General features: G+C 45.8%; 1 protein-coding gene across 12 annotated transcripts in view; it reads right to left on the reverse strand.

Moving 5' to 3' along the window:
- Window positions 1-20,849, reverse strand: part of PIEZO2 (piezo type mechanosensitive ion channel component 2) — a 418,984-nt gene extending 398,135 nt beyond the window's left edge. For all 12 annotated transcript variants that reach the window (XR_011541935.1, XR_011541934.1, XM_070627457.1 and 9 more), the window contains exon 1: window positions 20,311-20,849. Coding sequence is in view for 10 of the 12 variants with exons in the window: in XM_070627457.1 (XP_070483558.1) it covers window positions 20,311-20,374 (64 nt within the window). In the remaining 2 variants the exon portion in view is untranslated. The remainder of the gene's footprint in view (window positions 1-20,310) is intronic.
- Window positions 20,850-22,398: the final 1,549 nt, after the last annotated feature.

Raw genomic sequence — 22,398 nt, forward strand, 5'->3', positions numbered from 1 at the left:
GCAGACAGATATCTTCAACATGTATTTGTTGAATCAATGAATGAGCAACAGTCTAATAAGGTTCATTTCAGGCTAACTGCAGGTGAACATGGGAAAGTTACTCAATATTTGCCTAGTAGACTGAGCCACGTGAGAGGAGATCATTCTGCGACTTTCTACTCCTCTAGGATCACAACAGCTACCATATACGGACCCAAGTTGAATGAAGACAATGAATTAATGAAATTAACTCCTAGTTCCTCCCAGCCTTTGCTGTGATACTCAAGTAATCATTTATTGTGTTAGGCCATAGAAATATAACAGCAACGTGCAACAGACAAAAACAATCCAAAAATGCTAGTTGAAAACACCTATAGGACACAAGTTAGTGTACAGACGTCCCCTGAAGAAATGCACAGAATGCTGAACACCTTAAACTTAGCAGTTAAAGCCAAAGGTTCTGAATGCTGACAGTTATTAAAGCGGGAGTATCATGACCTCACACCATCTGCCCCTCTAGACAGCGGCCAGCACAAGGCCAGTGCGGTGACAGAAACCTGACTCTAGGAGGGTCAAGCCCCAGGAAAAGACCCTCAGAGAGACACCAGCACTGCCCTTCCTGTTGGTGGAGTAAGGAAAGATCCAGCAGGCAGCCCTGGCCCCTCTACCTGCCCCTCAGAAGAACCATGCACGCCAGGCTAAAAGCTAATGTGACATGGTATGCATCGGACTGCACGTGCGCTTACACAGACCACTCTGGCAGAATGGAGAAGAGAGATGGAAAGATCCAGATTAGGAACACTTACAAGAGTCAGTACTTTTTGAGAATCACTTTTTCTGTGGCTAAACATTTCATTTTCTCATGTAAAACCTACTTCCTCCTTCTATTTCCTTGTGTGTCAATTCAAGATGGTAATACCTATTTCACAGAGCATTTGCAAGTTTTAATGAGAGAAAGAACCCCTATCTTTAAGTATTTGGGCATACATACCTCGGCGCACACACATACACAGAAAGCCCTGTATCTGCCAGGCATCCAGACTGGGCAATGGGATGGATACTGGAATGAACAGGAAAACCACAATCCCTGTCCTCCTTGAGCTTATACTGCAAATAGCACACCCACGTGTTTTATAAACTGCAATGTATCGGCAGGTAAAAGACGTTGTTACTGAGTCGTCAGCAGTGTTATGGCACTTGCAATAATGAATGAGGCCTTTCAACAATTTTAAAATCCAACTTTTGCCATTATCTTAAAATACGTGAGGAAGTAAATAAGTCATTCTTACCACACATACAACTACATCACTCTATTTCGTTGACAAAACTCGTGTTTAGTGCTAAAAGACCCGCACACTTCATTAAGTTGTTGCATCGTTTCCGCAACATTTCTGAGGAAACCAAGACACAGTTCATTCTAAATAAAAGATTACCCTTCAGGGAAGAGCCTTCTGGTTTTATGAAGTCCTGTTGTAACCACAAGGAAAGAAAGAAAGAAACTTCAAAGCCAGTATCAAGTAGCTCTATGCCAAAATAAAAAAAAAAGAGAGAGCGAGCGAGACTCTAGCCCCAGACAGGACAACCTTCTAGCCCTGGCTCACAGCAACTTCAGATTCTCTCTTTGAGCAGTGCCAATTTTTCTGAAGTGTTTAGATGTCCTTGCCAGCACTGGCTCTTCATCAACTTGATTGCATGAAGTGGCTAAGCATGTCTGAGATAAAATAAGCCAAGAGAAATAGAGAGAGAGTAATTTACATCCCCTAACACAGGGACTCTCAGCGCAGGTCTGCTGTACAACTTTAGAAGAGAGAGACAGCCTACCAAAAGATGGACAGGAAAGAAGTGCCAATGGTTTTATCCATGGAGTGCTGTCCTCACCCCAAATCAAAGTATGTGTAACTCTGTTATTTTCCCAAGTATGCCAGCTTTCAGTCTGTACTTACCCCTGGACCTGCCTTACAAGTGGAACAGCTGGGCAGCCGAGCCCTTACGACACCAGGAGCAGCTGGGAGACCCTGCCTCCTCCTCTCTGTCCTGCCCACAGAAGGCCTACATCAAAATAACCGGACGTAAAAGTCCAGAGTGAGACTCTGGCTTAAAGTCTTTACTCCCCTGTTTTAAAGTAAAAATTTCCAGAAGCGTCAACACAAAGTTTTTTTAGTTACAGTTCTATTATATCATTATATTATATCATTTTCTGAAAGTGGGTCTTGGTGGTGATTAGTCAAGCATACTCCCCTCCATCCTCTGTTCCCCTTGTCCTCTAACTCACTCTAGGACGCATCTCAGTGCACGTACCGGACTACGAGCTCCCACTGGCAAGTACTCTGACTTTTTCATCTTAGTGTCGCCAGGCTGAGGAAAGAGCCACTGTTCACACACCAGGAACTCCTTTTCCTGCCTTTGGTTCAGTTTCTTGGTCACCTCTCACCATTATTCAAAATATTCAGTGGCATTACACAATCAGATGGACACCATTAGCAATTTCCCATTCCGGGGACCACAGCGAATGAGGACTACCTAAAGTTTAAGGAGAATCTCAAGAACAGAAACCATTCCTTGTACATTTTCTGTATGTGCAGAATCTAGCCAAATTGGTTGACCAATAAATGACTGTTGAATGAACCAATAAAAGATCAGCATCATAATAATTATTTATAATTATTAAATTTTTACTACATCAGATGCTGTGTTGACAGCACTTTAAATACATTAATTTTTTTAATTTACAAGTCACCTCTGAGGTAGGTCCCATTATTATCTCCATTTTACAGAGAGGAAACTGGGACATAAATGAAGGAATGAATGAAGGTGGTGACGCCACTTCCCAGGTTGTTGTGTAAACATCAGTGTAATGTATTGAACTGTGTTCTTACTTCAGGCAGGGCCTGTTCAAGATGCTGAAATGGGAGCATGGAAGGGAACTGAAGGGGTAGGAAGCAGATAATGATGAACAAACTCACTCACATGAAAGGAATCAGACCGTCATAAGCACCGTGGAGACAACTACACAAGTGTGATGTGGCAGTGAGTGAGCGGGGGGATGTTTAGGTGGTGTGGAAAGACGTCCCTGACGAGTGACATTTAAAGGAAGACTGCACATCAGAGCAAACAGCAAGGGCAAAGGCCTTAAAGCAAAAATAGCTGTTTCTGAGGAACCCGAATAACTCGAGCGTGGTTAGAGGGTGCAGGCACCATGGGCCTTCTATGCCACCTTAGCGATTTAGTGTCTGCTTTTCATATGCAATGAGAAAGCGCTGGAGGTTTTAAAGCAGAGGGATGACCTCTGACATAAATGTTAAAAATATCAAGGCGACAGCTTGTGGAGGAGGGACCGCACAGAGGTCTCCGAAGCAGGAAGCCCCTCGGAGGCTGCTGCAGTGGGCAGACCAGAGAGGACGCCGGGCATGCTGCAAGAGCGGTCCTGCTCATCTTAACGCCCTCACTGCTGTTTCACTATGCTGCTGCTGGACTGGAAATGTTGATAGCCTTGTAATTTGCAGGTATTCAACAAACACTGGAATATCTAGTCTCTAAAACAGCTTCTCTCCTTTTGACCACTTTGCTTTTAAAATAAATGATGGGACAAAGATAAGTCAGCAAACATATGAAGAAGAGGATAATCAGGTGTATTCTATCCCCTAGTAGGTTTGACAGTGACCACCAGTCAGGGCTGGTTTCATGTCCACACCTAAAAATAGATTTGGGGTCTTCTGAAAGGTCCCTTATCCCAAAGTACTCTCTTTCCCTGGTCTACCACTTAGTTCAAAATTCCTACAGAATTTTCCAGTGTACGCTCCCCAGAACACCAGTGCCGAGGGAAGCAAGCAGGGGTCCTCTAGGTCTGGGAAACACTGCATGTTATACCAAACTCTTAGAAAGTCACAATTTGCATTAAATACTAAGCTCTGTATAGTCGTGCCACAAATAACATTTACATTTATTTAGCTCAGCATTTCTCAAAAATATCTAATCGTAAAATTCTTTCTTAATATCTCACTGCCACAAAATGCTGGATTAAAATATTAAAAGTCTATGCAAAATGGAAATATTTCCCAACAGGAAACACATCATAAAATTCAAAGAGCCCCTTGGGGAAGGAAAAACAGTAGATGATTTCATGAGCATCCTTCTCTCCGAGCCACAAGGTCACCCCTGAAATGGCTAGGGTGGCATTTCCCACTCTCCGTGTGAACAGTTGAGTCACAGGCCACTAGAGTTGGGGTCGACAGCCAAACCCCCATATTCTATTGGCTACGAGTTCAAGACCAGACTTGCCCAAGATCATAAAGTTAGTATGTGACAGGATGATGCCTGGAATCCAGCTGGTCTACAAAACCCATGGAAACACTACTGTGGCCACCTTCCACTGCAGTTACCCCCTGGCGTGTGCCAGGCGGTTTCTACCTGAGCCCACTTGTTTCCTTGGCATTCCTCACAGTCCTAGCACAGTCATATGCACAAAGCAGTCACTTAGTAAATTTTTTAGAAGATTGAATAAATCAGTCAACTATTCCAAGCAACTTCCCTATTTCAGGTTCTTCAAATTTTCCACAGAATAAGCATACAATAAATTGTGGGTATTTTACACATTTAGGTTTAAAATATGCCAGGCACTTCTAAGTTTTATCCTCTTAACAATCCTATCAGATAGGTCCTATAATTTTCCCCATTTTACATATGGGAAATCTGACCTGCAGAGAGGACAGTGGCTCGCCCTACATCACACAGATTCCATGCTGCAGAGCTGGGATCAGATCAAGGGAGGCTGGCCCCATACCAGATGCTCTACTGCCATTAAAATGGTGACTATTTAATTCTGTGTGGTGACTTTCCATGGCATTGTATGAAATTGACAATAAAGAGGAAAAATTAGAAAAATAGTGCAGTAGAGTGTGAGAAGCACAGGTGAGTCACTTTCTTTCTTAAGCAGAATCAAAGTCTGCCTTGATGTGACCCATTCGGGAACCACCTAGATCAATAGCCATGATTTTATAAAAATAGGTAACTTTGGCAAGGATGTTCGCATTTCCTGATTGTGTCAATCAATTACTGTAATTAAGGCATCAAGTCTGAATTAACAAATTCTTTTCGTTCACACTGATTAAATATTCAAAGTTCTGCTTCATTTATTTGCTCATTATTTTCCCACATAGAGAAATTAGCTAATATCTGGTAGATAACTATTACATATGCAAATGCTAATAAACAAATTCAGAACAACCTGTGCACTCAGTGAGTCTGTCCACTGATTTTAATACCTCACAGGAGATCTGTGATGGGACTTATGACCCCTTAACATCCCTTGCTGGAAATTCACAGGATCCTACATCTGTAATGTGCCTGCAGGTTCCGCCATGGAATTCACAAGAAGGTTGTACGAGATACCTAGTGGAATTGCAAATGCAGCTTCAAACTTGGGGGCAATTACTGTATTAGAACTTCATAGGAGTCTTGATTACACAGCTCATTCTAACTGTATGAGGAGTGGAGCTGGACAAGCAGAGCCCACTGCCCACAGGGACTAGAAATCTGACACATAACAGAAAACGTTCTTCTTTGCAGGAATTTTGACCTTATTATGAGGAAAAAGTTTTTGAACCCCCAAAGTATTTAAAATATCTTCAGAAAATAAGATTAAATAATTAAACACTGAAAACTATTTACTCTGTTTAATGTTTTTCCACTTATTACAAAATTATTAATTTTTATATTTATAGATAAACAGAGAATCAAATTTGTATCATGTCTTCAAAGTTTTCCTTTTTTTTAATTGTGCAAAATATAATAGTTTTTTATACTGTTTTAGAATTCTCAATATTTGGCTCACTTTATTATAAAATCATTCATTCTTAAATAGTTCTTTAAAAATGCTTAAATCAGAGAACTATAATTATTAAATCTATCCAACTAAACAAGCCATCTTCAAAGGAATTGTAAAAAATACTCTTTGGAGCTAGTCTGACACCTAACATACTCAGTTTAAACCAGGTTCAAAAGGCAAAGAAAACTATTCAACTTCACCCAGTTTTTTAATGAAATTACCTGATTGTTATTTAAATCTCAAATTGGAAATATGTTTACTAAATTCAAATATCAGAAGAATTACAATCAGGTAGGAAAAATAAGATTTCTAAAACTTAAAATATAAGACATTTTATGACTATTAAGTTCAGTGTCCGAAATAAAATAAGAAAAAAAAAAATCAACCAAGAAATATAACTCAGGGGGTCAGCCCCGTGGCCGAGTGGTTGAATTCACGCACTCCGCTTCGGCGGCCCAGGGTTTCACCCGTTGGGATCCTAGGTGAGGACATGGCACTGCTTGTCTGGCCACACTGAGGCAGCGTCCCACATGCCACAACTAGAAGGACCCACAACTAAAATATGCAACTACGTACTAGGGGGCTTTGCGGAGAAAAAACAGGAAAAAAAAAAAAAAGATTGGCAACAGTTGTTAGCTCAGGTGCCAATCTTTAAAAGAAAAAAAAGAAATACAACTCAAGCATTATATATACAGCTCTGTTATTTAATGAGCCATGAAAATAGGTTTTCTTTACTACATATTGTATTACCACTGACCTAACATAGCAAACCTGAGATACTGTTCCATAACCTTCATCCACAGCCCACCACTATTTAAGACAGAACCACCTTAGTTCCCATCCTTGTATATTTTTACCAACTAATCTCTTTACAGAATTATAACTGAATTAAAGTACCTCAGAAAACTTTACCACCATGGATGGAAACAGAACTGGCCTTTCTTTGTCCTCATCAGTCACTGAACTCCATCCTCAGGAGCACTCTCTTTCTGGTAGCAACTTGTTGCCTTGTTAAACACCAGGTGCTCCTGGGAGGCAAACATATGGAGCCAGTAACACATTCCTTCGCTGCCTTATGAATCCCCAAGGCTCCAAACCAGAGAGCCAAGGCTACAGCCAGGGTACAGTGTCCAGAAGACAGGTGGGTAGAGGGGCCCAGGCAGCAGAAGAGAAAGGACGAGAAGCAATAGAACATTCCGTTAGCCCTTAATTTGTCAGCACTGTGCTAGGCGCCTGACGAACATCATTTCATTTACTCCTTACTGTTATTTTTGAGATAGATGCAATTTTTGCCATTTTTTAGATGGGGAAACTGAGGCTCAGAAAAGCTACAACTTCAACTTGTCTTGATCTTATCACTAATGAGCAGTCAAAAAAGGTTTGAAACCCTCTCTGCTTAACCCAAAAGCCTAGGTTCTTCCCCTCACCCCTCAACCTCCCTGGAAAAGCCCTGGAAGCCTGCGGAGGAAGGGAAAGGAAAGAGGAGCTGGGGAAGCAGCTGTTACTGAAGGGCAAGGAAGGGGTGGTGGGATAGTGCTGAACTGTGTGTGCGCATGTCACATCTGTGCCCAGGATCGGCTCTGGGTCGAGCGTCTATAAACCTTAACCTCCACCTGATAAAAGACAGCCATTCCCCGTATTTACATAGCCACACATCAGACAGACATCTGTGGCGCTCTCTAGAGAAAACTGCTGACAACAAACCAAAACACGTGTTCATTCTGGACTCATTCAAGGAACAACATCAAGAAGACAGAAGAACTGTGGTGCTAAATGATGAGTGTTTACGAAGCAATGCAATTGAATTACTTTTGCTCGAAATACACACACGAGAATGAATGAATAAATGACAAAGACCTTTAACAAACATCTAATAGCTTATTGTTAGTGCGGAAACAAGAATCCTAAGAGCTGAGACCCCTCACATGGCACGCAGTGCGGAGTACAGAGTGATCTTGTAAGGAAAGAAGCAAGGAAAACCAGTGCCCAGGGGCCAGCACTGAGCTCAGACACCACGAGTAACTTCTAAGTCTCTCCTTGACATTGTCACCGTGTTGCTTAATTTTTAAGGAGACAGAAGAAATTAGGTAACCAAAAAAATCTTCTCATGTTTTTATTGAGAATTGAGATGGAGATGAAAGCCAATAATTGAGCCAGAAATACACAGATGGGAAGATATAAATGATCATAGAGAACTTCAAGATGAGATTTTTAAAAACTGTCAGACTCCTCTTGGACAATAGCCAAAAAAGAAACCTAGAAAGCAATAATGTCAAAAGTGATAAAGAGATGTGAATCAACAAAAAACCAGACATGAGTTTTCTTTGACATTGGAGTAAACAAAAAGTCAGTGCTATTTTAAGATAGGAAAAGCTGGGCACATTATGGAACAGTCTTGGGTTACAGTATTCTTTTAGTGAATTCTGGAAAATGTATATGGATCTCATGGGGGGTGGGAACAAGAAAAGCTGCTCAAAATCAGAGGATAATAAAAAAACAGTGTTTGAAAGAAACAAAGTCACCAATGGACAATTAAAACTACACCTGAAATGTGTTCTTCTCAAGCAAATACATTATGTGCATATTCAAATTTATATTCTAAACAGATTTTATCTGACATAGTACTCTGCTCCCTCATTGACGGCCAGAACTACATTAGAATATACTTTCCAGGAGTGGATCTAATATGCAAATTGAAGTATGGATATATTGGAATATCGGAACCCAACAGTGTCATAAGGGCAAGATAATATCTGAGAGTTGTTTCCTTCTAGGTAATAACCGTGGGAAGATGTATTCTATTCTAAAGATAACTGCTTAAATTTTTTTTTTAGGAAGATTAGCCCTGAACTAACATCTGCTGCCAATCCTCCTCTTTTTTTTGCTGAGGAAGACTGGCCCTGAACTAACATTGGTGTCCATCTTCCTCTACTTTATATGTGGGATGCCTACCACAGCATGGCTTGCCAAGTGGTGCAATGTCTGCTCCCGGGATCTGAACCGGTGAACCCCGGGCCGCCAAAGTGGAACATGTGAACTTAACCACTGCACCACCAGGCCAGCCCCTGCTCAAAACTTTTTGATACCCAATTTAAGAAATGCTTTGGGACCTGTGCCACATCCCTTTTAAATAACCTTGATGGTGGGAAATTGTTGCATGTTGAAGGTGGTTTTAATGCTTGAACACAGCCCAAAGTAATTATAAGCTGAGCCCCACGAATGAGGTAGAGTTGTTAGGCAACGCCAACATGGATCAAAAATGCAATGTGACTCTAAGGAAATGCAAGAGCAAAAACGATGATGCTTTGAAAATTACTGCTAAAGAAGTTTGTGGTTGTTCATGAAAAACTCCAGGGAGCTGGAGGTTTCTGAAAATACTGGCTCCCCAGAAACAAATCCCATTTTATGACTATCCCTCTTCCCATAGCCTGTTGTCTGATCCTTAATCCTCTCTCCTGCCTGAAGATGACCCACCAGGGGCCGTGTACCATAGCAACTCTGTCTGGCACAGGGGTGGGGGGCCTGGCTCTAGCTAAGAACCTTCATTGCTTACCAGTTGCACTGACTTCAGGCCCCAGGGCCAACAAGAGTCAGGATTAGCCTGGCTGGGCAAGCTCTAGTCTTTAGTTTAAATAAGAAAAAGGAGGAGGAGGAAGAGGAGGAGGAGGAGGAGGAGGAGGAGGAAGGGGCGGAGGAGGAGGAGGAGTGAGTGGAGGCGAGGAAGTGCAGGAAGCTCCCACTCCCATAGCTATCTCTGAAGCCAGGTGACAGCGGCACCTGCATGTGGGAACTGGCCCCTGCCCTCAGCTGTGACTCTGACCTACACACCTGTAGATTTTGTGCTCCTCCTAGTCGCTTTCTGGATAATAGAATTGTCTAGCTAAGAACTGATCAGATTGACAATGTCATTGAAATGCTATACCTTGTGATAAAAATGAATATTTTACTCAAAACATCTTTTTCTGAATTAAATCTTGCTTATATTTCTATGTCCCTACAATTTCATTTAGTTTCAATTAATAATTCTAAGTGGTTTGCTTTTCCTTTTAGGCATGTCTGATCATAAACTATGGGTGGTAAAATTCCTTTATTTCTGCAAAGCCACATACAGCCAATTCTAAGGGAAATTTGACCAGGCATTTTGCTGTTCTCGTTATGATCACCACCGATGATGCGTGGTGTGTGTGGTTCTGTGTTTGGAGCAAGTGAGGGATTATCACCGAAATATGAGGATTATAAAACCTAACTAGATTGTCTCTCCTTCATACCACTGGGCTGAAAATCCTCAGTCAAATACCAAACGTGATACTAAATTAGTTTCCTTAGCAGTTGCTAACATTTCTTTGAGGTCAAATGTCAAACAATGTAAATACGATAGTTATTAAGAGACCAGAACAATTTAGATATAAAAATTCTGGTGTGTTGGCAAAAACGCAGTGCTTTACAGTAATACCTTCTAATATTGAAAAAAAGGTACATGTGGAAATATTCCTGGAGAATCATGAAAATATTTCTTAGCCTTGAACACCCCATCTCATAGATGATGTAACTGAGGAATACAGAGTTTCATGATGTGGCAAAGTCACACAGCTCATTATTAACAGGATCAAGACGTTTCTTAGACCTTCAGACCAAGGCCCTTTCCAGAATATTCACTGCCCAGATTCTTAGCAGGGGCGCATATTCCTGAGGCAAGGCTGAGGCAGAACACTGCGGGCAGGCAGGTCCAGTCTGTGGAACGCAGAAGGAGGGAAGAAATGGCAGAAGCAGGGACGACTCAGTTCTGCACAGATATACAATTCACTTCCACGGAACTTTGGTTCAAAATTATCAGGTTCTTAAGGTTCTACATTCTTCCTCCTTTTCTACTCCTGTAGGCAAAACTGCTGACCTAGTAGATTTGACCACAACAGAAAACAGATCGATTTGTGTGGTTCCAGGAGAGCTGAAAACATTTTAAAAAATAATATGCACTTCAAGGACGACGCTCCAGTCAAGCTTTACCATCATCAGATGGGTTTTCCTTCTCTATTCACTGCAAAGCAAGTAAAGGCATTAATTACCATACTGTAAAATTCACATTTCTGAAGGTTGCACAGTGCGTAAATTAGACTGTTAGGAATTTCACATTCAAAGACAGAAAAACCAATCGCTATAAGAGCTAGACCTAACTCTATTTCCCTATTTTCAGACTTCTGTGCTATTCAAGAGAAAAAATTTTGTCCATGAATTCGCTAATTAAACAACGGGCAAATACTTCTCCAGTGTTCACTGTGTCATAGCCCTTGCTGGACAGCTGAAGTGTAACAATCGGACACAATCTTTGCAGTTAGAAAACCTACAGCTATATATATATAACTTAAGCATCTGCTAAATGTTAGGCAGTAAGTTAGTGCTGGGGAAATCAAAAGGGATTACACAGGGTCCCTGAGCTTGCAGATGCATAAAAGGGAAGAGAGTGATCATGTAACTAATACAAAACCCTGTGATACTCTGAACCAAGTGCCCTAGAACAACAGAGGAAAGCATTCATTCTGCCTGGGAAGGAGAATGAAGAAGGTGAGAAGATGCCACGCTGTTTCAAAGGTAACAATGAACAAAGCACACAGGCCTTCCAGCACAGCCAATGGTGTGGGGGCGGGGCTGGGAAGGACCAGACAGTCCACAACTTAGAACAAAAGGCTGTGTCCCAAAGCTTCCTTGGAAGTTGACTGGGACTCCGAATTATCCACCCGTGGAAACTGTTGCTCCTGACGAGCAGGTGCTCAAACTAACCTTTGACTAATAATAATGCCTAAATTCTGAGTCTAGAATTAATAATTAAACCTAAGATTTATTGAGTACTTACCATGTGTCAGGCACTTTGCCAACCATGTTACAAGCACTGCCATCTAAGCCTTGCGACAACCCTACCTAGGTACTGTTATCAACTCATTTTACAGGTGAAATAACTGAAGAACAGAGAGGTCAAACAACCTAATCGAGGTCTCACAGCTAGTATGACAGGCCAAGATCTGTACTTAAACAACCAGGTTTTAGAGCTTGGGCTCTTAATTGAAACAGTATGTGTCCCCTTGGATGTCAGAAGTCATACACACACACCCCAATATAAATAAAAGGAGGAAGAGAAAGAATTTGTATGTTCTTCTTCCTGTGTCCAGAGCTAGCCTTAGGAAAGATGTGTTACTTTTGGTATTGGAACTCTTCTTGGTAAGCCCTCAAATGCCCAGTGATGTTATGAGTCCCTAAAAAATATCCCCGGGATCCAGACCATACTTGCATTCACCACTGAACAACTCTCTGTCCCCACCCAGTTAAAATGTCTATTCCATCTCAACCAGGTGATAGGAGGAAAATAAGCTATGTGAACTAACTTACACTGGCATACAGATGACAGGTAGTCACCCTTCCACAAATATTTACACTTTAAAAGAAGAGATTTGTTACTCACAGAAATGGGGAGGGAAAAGTGAAATGAAAGTGTAACCGGCAGCGTAGCAGGTCCTTCCTCAGGAGGACCTAGTCTCCCGTTCGCTCAAGGGGTTCTAAGTCTGTAAACTGGAGCAAGTCTGGGAGTTGATTGAGAGGGCACGACTCTCTGTGTTGGGGATTCAAATCAGACTTTTGTTCACTTGACGTAGAACTCTTCCACTTACACAGATCAAGTCAGAATTTAGTAGACTGCTGATCTATTTCGCTTCTCATAACGCCATGAACAACAAGCCAATGCCCTAGGTCTCTGCGAGTCAGACTATTCTGAGTATTGCTTTGACTCTGCTGTCCATGATGGTAACTATACCCACCTCGCCTTTGGCAATTAAGTGGGCCACTTGGTGCACGGGATCCAAATATCCTCATTATATTTAAGGATCCCCAGTTTAGTGGCAGGAGTTCCCACTGTAATTTCTGACCTACAGAGTTCTTCAAGGATGTTGGGGCTCCCCTCCCAAATCAATATTTCACGATTGTGGAGAAGGGTGTGTCCTGTGGACCCTCCCAAGGTGGGCAAGCTGGTCTTACCTGATAAATCCACTCCGCCATTCCAATCTCCCTCCACTTTCGGATCCCTTCCTCTACAGTATAGCAAGGTAGGTCTGACACTTCAACTTCATTTGGCGTAGGTCACCTTTTGGTCCATGCTCCAGCCAACCAACCAGTTAGAGCCCTTTCTAAGCCCTGGAGTAACAACACTGACTCCAGAATCTCTGCATAGTGGTTCCATATCAGTAAATTTGGCCAGATCCAACTTTACGCTCCTTCCACCATTATCCCACACCCTTAATACCCCTTCCCACACATTTCTCAGATTTCTCTCTGTATAAATTGAGAAAATCAAGCTGTTCTTTTGAAGTGTAGCCCACCTCCTCATGGACCACACTTTGTACCTCATACTTAGGAGCCTGCTGGGACTTGAGCCTAGTTATAGGTCTAGAAGCAAAGTGGGGCTCGTGGGGTAGAAAAGTCAAGAGTCTCTGCAAGGCACATTAAGCTACCTTCATCTACACGAGGCCTAGACTGATATTTGTATGCTAGTATCTGTTCTCTATCACTGCAACAGAACCGCTCCCCCCATTTTTAGCTGAGCACATAGCCAGCCAAAATAAAGATGACATTTCCCAGTTTCCCTTGCATTTAGGTAAGTGAATAATATTATTAAATTCAGACTAATGGGATGTGAGCAGAAATGAGTCATGCAACTTCCAGGTTGTGTTTTTAGAGGGTGAGGAAGGAGTGCCCCTTCTGTGTTTGCTTCGTCCATCCTTCAGCTTGATGGGGACATGGGAACAGGCAATATTGAACCACGGGGATGAAGGCAATACATGCAAGACAGCAAAGCAATGACAGCATCCCTGGGCAACCTCACAGAGCACAGTTCGCATACCAATTTTGGATCACCTACATCTTGACTATCATGTAAGAGAAAGAAAGTTTTCGTATCTAAGCATCATTACCCTGACCTATATTGAAAAGAGGACTTGTGAAGAACAGAAGCATCTTTGCTTAGAACTGACTGAGAGGACCATCTATCACCTGGAGAAGAGAATTAACTTGCTACCAGGACAGTAATACAAATGTGCTGTGCTGACGGCCAAGCACGGTACTGAAGGTGGGGATGGCAAGGATGGTTTGCCTGATCTGACTGAGGGGAGGCTGGAATGAGAAATGCACCAAGTACTCTGAAGTGCAGACCAGATTCTGGGGGGCTTTGAGCTGTGGAAGGCACATGCGGCTCAGCACATGGGAAAGAGGAACTGGGGCAAGATGCCAAGGTGGAGGCTTGAGGTTCTCCAGCACTGTAGGACACACAGAATGTGAGCCCAAGCCAACACTTCTGTTGACCAAGATGAAGAAGCACAGACAAAACTAGAGAAACATCTAAAAGCAGGCACTCGATTTGCACAGCACCTGCACCTGAGCGGCAGCGGCAACATTGTTGTTCATGTGTGGGTTAAGGAGAGGAGGGGTGGACTGATATGGAGCACCGAGCACACCAGAGAGGGCTGCAGAGAAAGATAAAATGCTTGGTGTCGACCGAGTCAGGTCTAAATGGGGGTGGGGGGCGGAGAGCTCAGAGTTGGGAAAAATACTGATGGGAGAATCATTTGAGTTTGGGCAATGGAATGAATAACTCCCTAAGAGAGCAACTATAGTCTTAGCAAAACCGTCACCCCCAGATGACTAATGAAATTGCAACAGAAAGCTAGAACTAACCACACAGATACACCAAATCCATGCTTTTTTATAAAATGTATTTAAAATTTGAAGTTCATATACAAAAAAGTTTAAATGCATCCATCCATAATATCCTAGTTTAATACAGAATTGTGCCTACCAATACAGCAAGAAAGGAGAATTCAAAAATAGCAGGCTATTAATCAGAAAACATCACCATCCTATCTGATAAAACAAGGCAAACAAAAATCGTATATTCTGCAGGATCCTGGAAAAACATTTTTTTAATTGCTATTATACATAGATTTTTTTAAAAACCCCACCAATAAACAAAATTAAAAATTGTTTATCACTCTTAAATTTTAAAAATGACTTAGCTAAAACCTCTAAGCCCGTTAGATAATTATTGGTCACTTCAGAACTCATGAAGATGTTAAAAACTATATGTCTGATGCTCTCTTCACAGCTATTTCATATGTGGCTTCCTGTCTCCCCATCCTTCGTGATGCCGCCATGTCCCCAACGGGTCGGAAAGACCACTCGGAGGGTCTGATGGATGGGATAGGCTTCATCCGGGCTTATCTCTTACAGCCAAATATTTTTCAAATGTTTTTCTAATACAACTTTGTGTTTACCTTCAATTCAATGGGATATTTGCTTTATTTTGTTTACCGGATTCCACGTCCTCAAAACAACTGTTTAAACCTACAATTCTTACGAAACTTAATGTTTTACATTATATACATTGTATCATCATAGTGTTCTTAATCAATTGCTCTTAAATATCCAGGTGTGCTTACACTATTGCAAGTTCTCCTGAACATTTATGGAAAAAAGTATACTATGTAACTTCATATACAATTAACTGTAAGTAGCATAGAATCTAAAAGGAAAATGCCGCATAAAAATAGATAAATAAAATCACATTAATAAAGACTCTGAAAATTATGGTGTAGTGTCAGAAAGACAGACGTAAACACTGTCAGTATAGTTCTAGGGAGAACATATCATTTAACTGGAATATAGCTGCAGATATATAGAATATTGAGTAAAATTGGTGGGAAAATCTTGATAATTAAAAATCCTTCTGCCACACACACATACCAAATTTCAGTTGCATAATTTGGCCCTAGGAAGGTACTACAATGCTTTCATATGAATCCCACGTACCTGCTCAGTCTCCTTATGACTCATGTTACTACCTGTTAGTCTGTTAATTTCTATTAAGACACTCCTCAAACATCTCTGCTCTTCTCATCATCTTCATAAATGCAGTAATAAGACCTCCCTTTCTGAGCACCTGTAGTGTGGCAGGCGTGACAAGGTGTGTAGTGCACACTATTCACAACTATCCAAAAAAACAAATACCCCCCACAAACACACACACAGAGAACCCACTAGGACCACACGGTCAAGGGCAGAGAGAGGATGTGAATGGAGGGCTCTTAAATTGCCAAGTCACATCAGCCTCCTCTCCCAGAGGTGAACCCAATACCTCTGGCTTATCTCTGGCCACTAACAAGTGCACAGTGCCTGCAAAGCGACACGCCCGCTGACCACCCACAGGGTACACACCCAACTCCAGCTTCCACAGCCCAGGGGACAAAATGATCAAGCCCATCTGTGTTTACAGACTATTTTATTTTAGAATTAAACTCTAAATTTCTAATGCTTTTCACTATTACTTTTTTCCTTTCTGAAAGTGATAAATATGATCTACCTATACAAGCCTGAGAAGGTGCGACAGAAACAGAAGTGACTGCTGTCAACGCCTTCTTCAGCAGCTGAAAGCCCCACTGCTGGGAGCCTCTGACCTCTGATTAGGCTTCATTTGTAATTCTCGGGTGTGTGTAAGTGTGATTTCAAAATGACATATGCTACACACGGAAAAGAAACTATGTAATAGAAAATAATGTTTAGATAGCGATACCAAACATATTTCAAAAGTGACTTCATATTTCTGCTCAGATTTTAAGCCAACTATTTCTACAGGGAATTTTAGAGATTCTTCTTGGATGTGCACTATTACCCTAGGGTGATTTCCCTCAGAGCATTAGTTGGTTGGTTGATTCTTTTTGCGTGCAACACAGCTTCCTGTTCTGCTCTGTTCTTTCCTAAGCCCCACTCACTTTATTGGGAGAAGCAGAAACCGGTGATACTCCCACAGTCTGTCTGTCCACACCAGGCTCCCTCCTCTCCTCCTGAAAAATGGGTAAGTCAGCTCTTCTAGAACTCCAAGCAACATGAGGCAAGATGGAATGAATGGGTCAGGAGCATGTGAATAGAAATACACCAATCCATTGCCGAGCCAGGAGTAAATTCAAAACATAAACGTCAATCATATCCATATACTGTATTATATACAGTAGAATCATGCTAAAAGAAAATAAATATACAAATATTTCTAATGTGCTCAACAATTATCAGATATTTTTATAATAAATCATTAAAGACTGCATAATATTATGGAAGGTTTTGTCTTTTTTCACACATTATTTGTATGAAACAAAAAATCGGAATGACTACCCAAGTGGTCAGGGACAATTTTGGAGATCCTTAAAATTTCCAGTTTCTATTGATGTGGGAATATCTGTTACTAGATGTTCACTTTGGACAGCAAACAATATATTATATTATGGTTTTGTTTTAACACACAAGAGCCACAGAACACCTGCACATAAGAGGCTTGATTTCACTTATCACTTCTCTGTGAACTTCTTTTACAGCGAAAAAGAAAAACCTTAAGCATCAGATTAAACACAATGGCAGTTAATTTTTAACATCCATCTTTAGGTGAAAAGGCTGGGGCATCTCTGTGAAAAATAATGTGCACATCAATGTTAGAGCAATGGGCTTAAACAGAACACACGAGCTTCTGCAAAGACCTGGCCTTGAAGGCTGCCTCGCCCAGATATAAAAATAGATGGCTAAAATGTAAAAATCGATTCTAATGGCAACCAGATCATTGACTCCCATGCCCAGGATGTTAAGGAAACCTTAATATTTGATATAGTAGCACTTTGGGAATAGGCGGATCTGAAAACCCTCCAATAACCTTGAAAATATCCACTTCCTGTAGAAGAGAATTGAATGCTCAAATCAAGGGACACCTACTCAGCCCCCTCTTGTCCCTACAATCACAATGATTAGAAGGCAACGGCAACGGTAACCCTTGGAAGCGGGTGGCCTTTCCTAAGGAGCGGCCAACAAGTAAGGGGCTCCGTTAAGCGGTCGGACCTCTGGTCTTCCCAGGAGCTCTGGATCTCTTCCAGGCAGGGGTAGGTCCAAGGCCATGTTCCTCCCCTTCCCCCAGGTCAGCCTTCCACAAGGGTAGGTGAAGCAACAGGCTCTAGACCCAACTGGGGGCCTCCACCGCCCTCTGGCCAGATCACAGATGATACCACCCCACCCCGAGCACACAAACACATGCACTCACACACACTCACACTCACACCCAGGTTGGCCTCCCTGTGCCCAGAAGACATGTGGGAATCCAGGGGAATAAGCTGGAAAGGGAAAACGGCCAAGGTTCCTCTAGGCCAACTCGGGCTGCCCCAGGAGCCAGGAAGCAGGACCGCGAGCGGGCGGGCGGGCGGGCTGGGCAGACATCTTTGAGTCCCTGGAAGCAGCTCTCCTTCCAGGAAGGTCGGGGCTGCGGCGCGGACAGGCGCGTCCTGGACCCTGAGCGAGCCTACCCCCGGGCCCCTGCCTGCGGGCGGGGAACACTGCATGGGGCCCGCGGGGCTTGGAGGAAGAAGCTAGGGGGCAGGGGGCAGGGGGCGGGGGGAGAGGGGCTAGGCTGTGTCCGGACTCCATCCGCGGGACAGTGGTCCCTGCCCCGCCCTGCGCCCCTGGGAGCCTCCCGGCCGCTCTGAAGCCATCGCGCGTCCGGGAGCCCCGTCCCGCCCGTCAGCAGGGCAGAGCCCCACAGCTCCAGGGAAGGGCGTTGCGGAGCACACCGCCAACCCTAACCAGTCGGCACCACACGGCCCCAACCCCAGGTGGGCTTGGGTCCTGCAAGAGCTGAAGCTCAGGGCGAGGTCTCTGGCGGTCAGCCTGTCGCTCAGTCAGCTGTGCAAGTCACAGAGTGGCCCGAGCTGGCACAGGCGATCACCTGCCGAACTTCCGACTGTCACCGCAGGCTGCCACCCCGCGGAGAGGGGAGGGAGGGGAAGAAGTGCGGTGGAGGTGGAGGGAGAAAGGGATTGCGGGGGCAGGTGACGTGGGGCGTGGAGGGGCTGCGGGAGAGGAAACAGTGCCTCCTGACCCAGTGCCACTGCCTAGCCCTCCTCCGCCATCAGCACTGCCAACCACAAACAGGTCCTCACGCTGAAATCCCCTTGTTAAGCAAGCACTAGCTTCCATTCGGCAAATAGCCAATGTGCCAGGCAGGATGCCAGGCGCTCCAGGCATTGAGACGGTCCCAGACCGTGACACGACCTAAGGGTAACGCCCCAGAAGTAGCCCGGCGCTGTTTCAACCAAATCGCTTTCCCGAAACCTTTTTTCTTTTCAAACTTAAACAAGCGGAGAGAGATCCACGTCAGCTTCGTGGAAGCTGTGCTCCTCATCTACCTGATATTAAGGACAAAGATCCCTGCAAAAGTGGTCCTGCCTCAAGACAAACGGTGACGTAGAGGACGAGGCCAGCACGCGCGCGCTGGCCCCTCCTGCTGCCCCAGGACCCTGCGACGTACAGACTGTTTCCATTCTGAGAGCTTTCTCGGGTTTTCCGCGGAAGTTTCTTGCGTGTTCATGCTGACTACAAAATCCTCCCGGTAGCTGGGATCCACCCTCACGAAACAGTCCAGGGCCCCCTTTGGATCACTCGCACCTCAAAACATTCCGCTTAAGTGTGATCTTGAGTCCTCAACCTCAGGCAAAATGCAAAAAGGTGGTTTCTTCGAAGACCACGCTCTCTTTCTAAATGCAATGCTACTCGCACCGCCTATTTTGAAGAGAGGAACTCAGAAATTCCCTCCCTCCAAGCGGCTGCCAGTGTCTTCAGACCTGACACCCAGTTGCTTCTACCGCTCTGCCAGCCCTGCAGAAATAGAGATCCTGGAGCAGCTGTCAGAGGCTCCCTTCCGGCCCGCCCCTAACTCTCGCCAGTCCCAGGGAGCCCCAGTCCCGCTCTCCAGCCCTTTAAAGATCTGGAAGGGCGGCGCCTGGAGGGCGGGACCGGTCTTGGTGGTCTAGAGCCTCAGCGTGCGGCGCTTTGGTTGCAGGGCTTTTGTGGAGGTGAAAGAAAGAAACAAACAAACTTGAAAGCTCTGTTTCCCTGTACCCTCTCCCTCCTCTACTCTTTACAGCGGCCAGTCCCCCACTTCTTCCATGACACTTGCTGGGATAGGGGGAGGGGGAGAGAGGGCTTCAGTACCTTCTGGATGCACAGCGCGCTGTGCGTCTGGGGACCGACGAGGGAGGGGGGGGGTGGTTCTAGTATGGTCCTGCCCTGCACCTACAACCGCCTTGCAGCAGATTTGCATCCATTGTGCACAAGTCAATACTCCACGAAAGAAAATCCACGTGTGAGCAAATTCATCACAGCCTCCAGCACATGCCGATCCCCGCCCCCCCCCCCCCCAGGTCACCCAGACTCTGCCACTAGACGGCTAAGAGAGCCCCCATGGTGCGCCCCAGCGCGGGAAGTGAGATCGCCAGGCTGTGGAGCTTGGGACAGCGCGCGTCTAACGCCGCTGGCACCCGGACCGCGGCGCGGGCTTCCCGAACCGATCCCAGAGCCCTTAACTTTGGTTTGCTCGGACCCCCCCTCCCCCGCCAGGAGCCCCCTCCGCCATTCCCAAGTAACCTAGGGGAGAGGACCACACTCACCTACTGCCAGGCAGATGGGGAGCAGCAGCCTGAAGATGAGTCCGCACACCACTTCCGAGGCCATCGCGTCGGTCCGACAAGTCCGAGCAGAGGGGCGAGGCTCGAGGGTCGTTAGGGCTGGGGCGCAAGGCCCATGCCCGCCTAGGGCCTCCTGCGGCCGGCGGCTCGCAGCCGCCGGGGCATCGCCTCGCCAAGGGCCGCCGCGCTGTCCGCCCCGAGGGCACGCTCACCCAGCTCTCCGCAGCCCCTCACCAGGCTCTCGGCAGTCCCCTCGCCAGGCGCCCGACCCGCCGCGGCCGGCCCATGCAGCGCAGAATCCCCAGTCCCGCGGCGGAGGCTTCTTCCGCGGGCGGCCGGGGCGGGAGCCGTGGAGGGGGCACTCGGGAGGGTCCTGCGGGGCGGCGCAGCGAGGAACGGGGGCGAGAAGGGCGTGCTGTCCTCTCGCCTGGCTCCTGGGGCGTCGCTCCGGGCGCTGAAGGAGTTTCCTCCGCGGAAGCCCCTCTGAAGCCGACGTGCCTCGGCTGCCCGCCCGGCCCTCCGCCCTCGGCCCGGGCTCTCGCAGCCACCCGCGCGCCCCGAGCGGCCCCGCGGCGGGTCCCCGAGCGGCGGCGCAGCTCAGCTTCTGCACCCCCCGGCTTCGGGCCGGAGGGACCCGGGCGGGAGCGGCCAGGCGCGCAGAACCATCCCCCACAGCCCGGGGCTCGCGCTCTTGGTCCGCGGGTGGCGCTGCGAGTCCCTCCCTCACTAGGAGGAACCGTGCGAGCGTGGGCAGAAATCGAGAGGAAAGCGCACAAGCAGTGCGTCAGGCTCCAACTCCCTCCTCCACGGCCTCAATTTAAAAAAATAAAATGAAAACCGAACGCGGTGCAGATGCCAGCGCGTCCCCCGCCCGCCGCGGTGCAGCCTCGCCCCTGCGCGCAGCCCCGGCTCCCGGGCGGGCGCGCACTCCTCCACCTTCAATGAAACTTTGGAAGCCCCACTCGGGGACGGGCGTGTCTCTGGGCCAATGGGACGGCGGCTCCGGGTCGGCGCGGGCGCGAGCCCCCACCCGCGGCGCCCGCGCGCAGGGAGAAGCTGGGCCTCTCCAACCCCGTGCGCTTTACGCATTAGTTCGCCCCGGCTCTGCGCCCTCCACCGCGGCTCGCTCTCGCAGACCGGCAGCCCTGCTGGGTCCTGTCATTCCGCAGACACAGAATGCACACCTCCTGGCATCCTGTGCACATGGCGTGCCCCTGAGCTTACCCAAACCCAGGGAATCGTTTACTGTTCGAGGAAAACTGCGCAGACGCAGCATGAGAGGAGTCAGGGGCTTGACCAACTTTGTGGGGTCGTCACTAGTGCTAGGTCCACAGGTACCCGCTTCCATTGGTCAGGAAGACTAGAACCGGAATTAAACCAGACCAGTGACCCTGTCCGTATTCACCCTTGTGAGAAGTTTCAACTCCGAATGGGCTCTGGGAAATCCCGGGTTCTTTCCAAGAATGAGCATCTTCCTTCAGATATGCATCCACTTTGTGCATTCTGGAGAACTCTTGTTTTTACTTCAGTTTATTGCTTGTCATGGCTCCTGGGAAAGAGAGTATATTGTTCCCCTTTTCTCCTAATAATCTCCTTTTTTCTTGTTCTCTAGGTAAGATCTAGAGAAATGTGATGCTAGCTGGGAGACGCCCTTGTGTCTGGGTCTCTCATTTCACGGTTATCCAGGTGTGAGGGAGGTCTGCTGGAACGCTGACCAGAAGGCAGATGATCTTCCATCTGTGGGGAGGACCATTCAGAAGTGGCGTTTCCATCAAGAGGACAGAGAGGGAGGAACCGCCTTCCATCCTGCACCAGCATTCTGGGCTTGAACTGGCTGGAGACGGAAAAGTCTACTGAGGAAAATTATGTAACCCTTGATTCTCTTTGTTAACTTCCCTTTTTTAAGGTACAGTAAGTTAGTAAGTTTGTGTTTTGAGCTCTGATGCCTTCACAAGTTCTCTAAGAATGAAAAATTAACTGAGAACCATTCTTTCTTCTTCTTCTCCTTCTTCTTTTTTTTGGTAAGGAAGATTGGCCCTGAGCTAACGTCTGGAAGACTGGCCATGAGCT

This window comes from Equus przewalskii, chromosome 7, assembly GCF_037783145.1.
Source record: "Equus przewalskii isolate Varuska chromosome 7, EquPr2, whole genome shotgun sequence".
Lineage (NCBI taxonomy): Eukaryota > Metazoa > Chordata > Mammalia > Perissodactyla > Equidae > Equus > Equus przewalskii.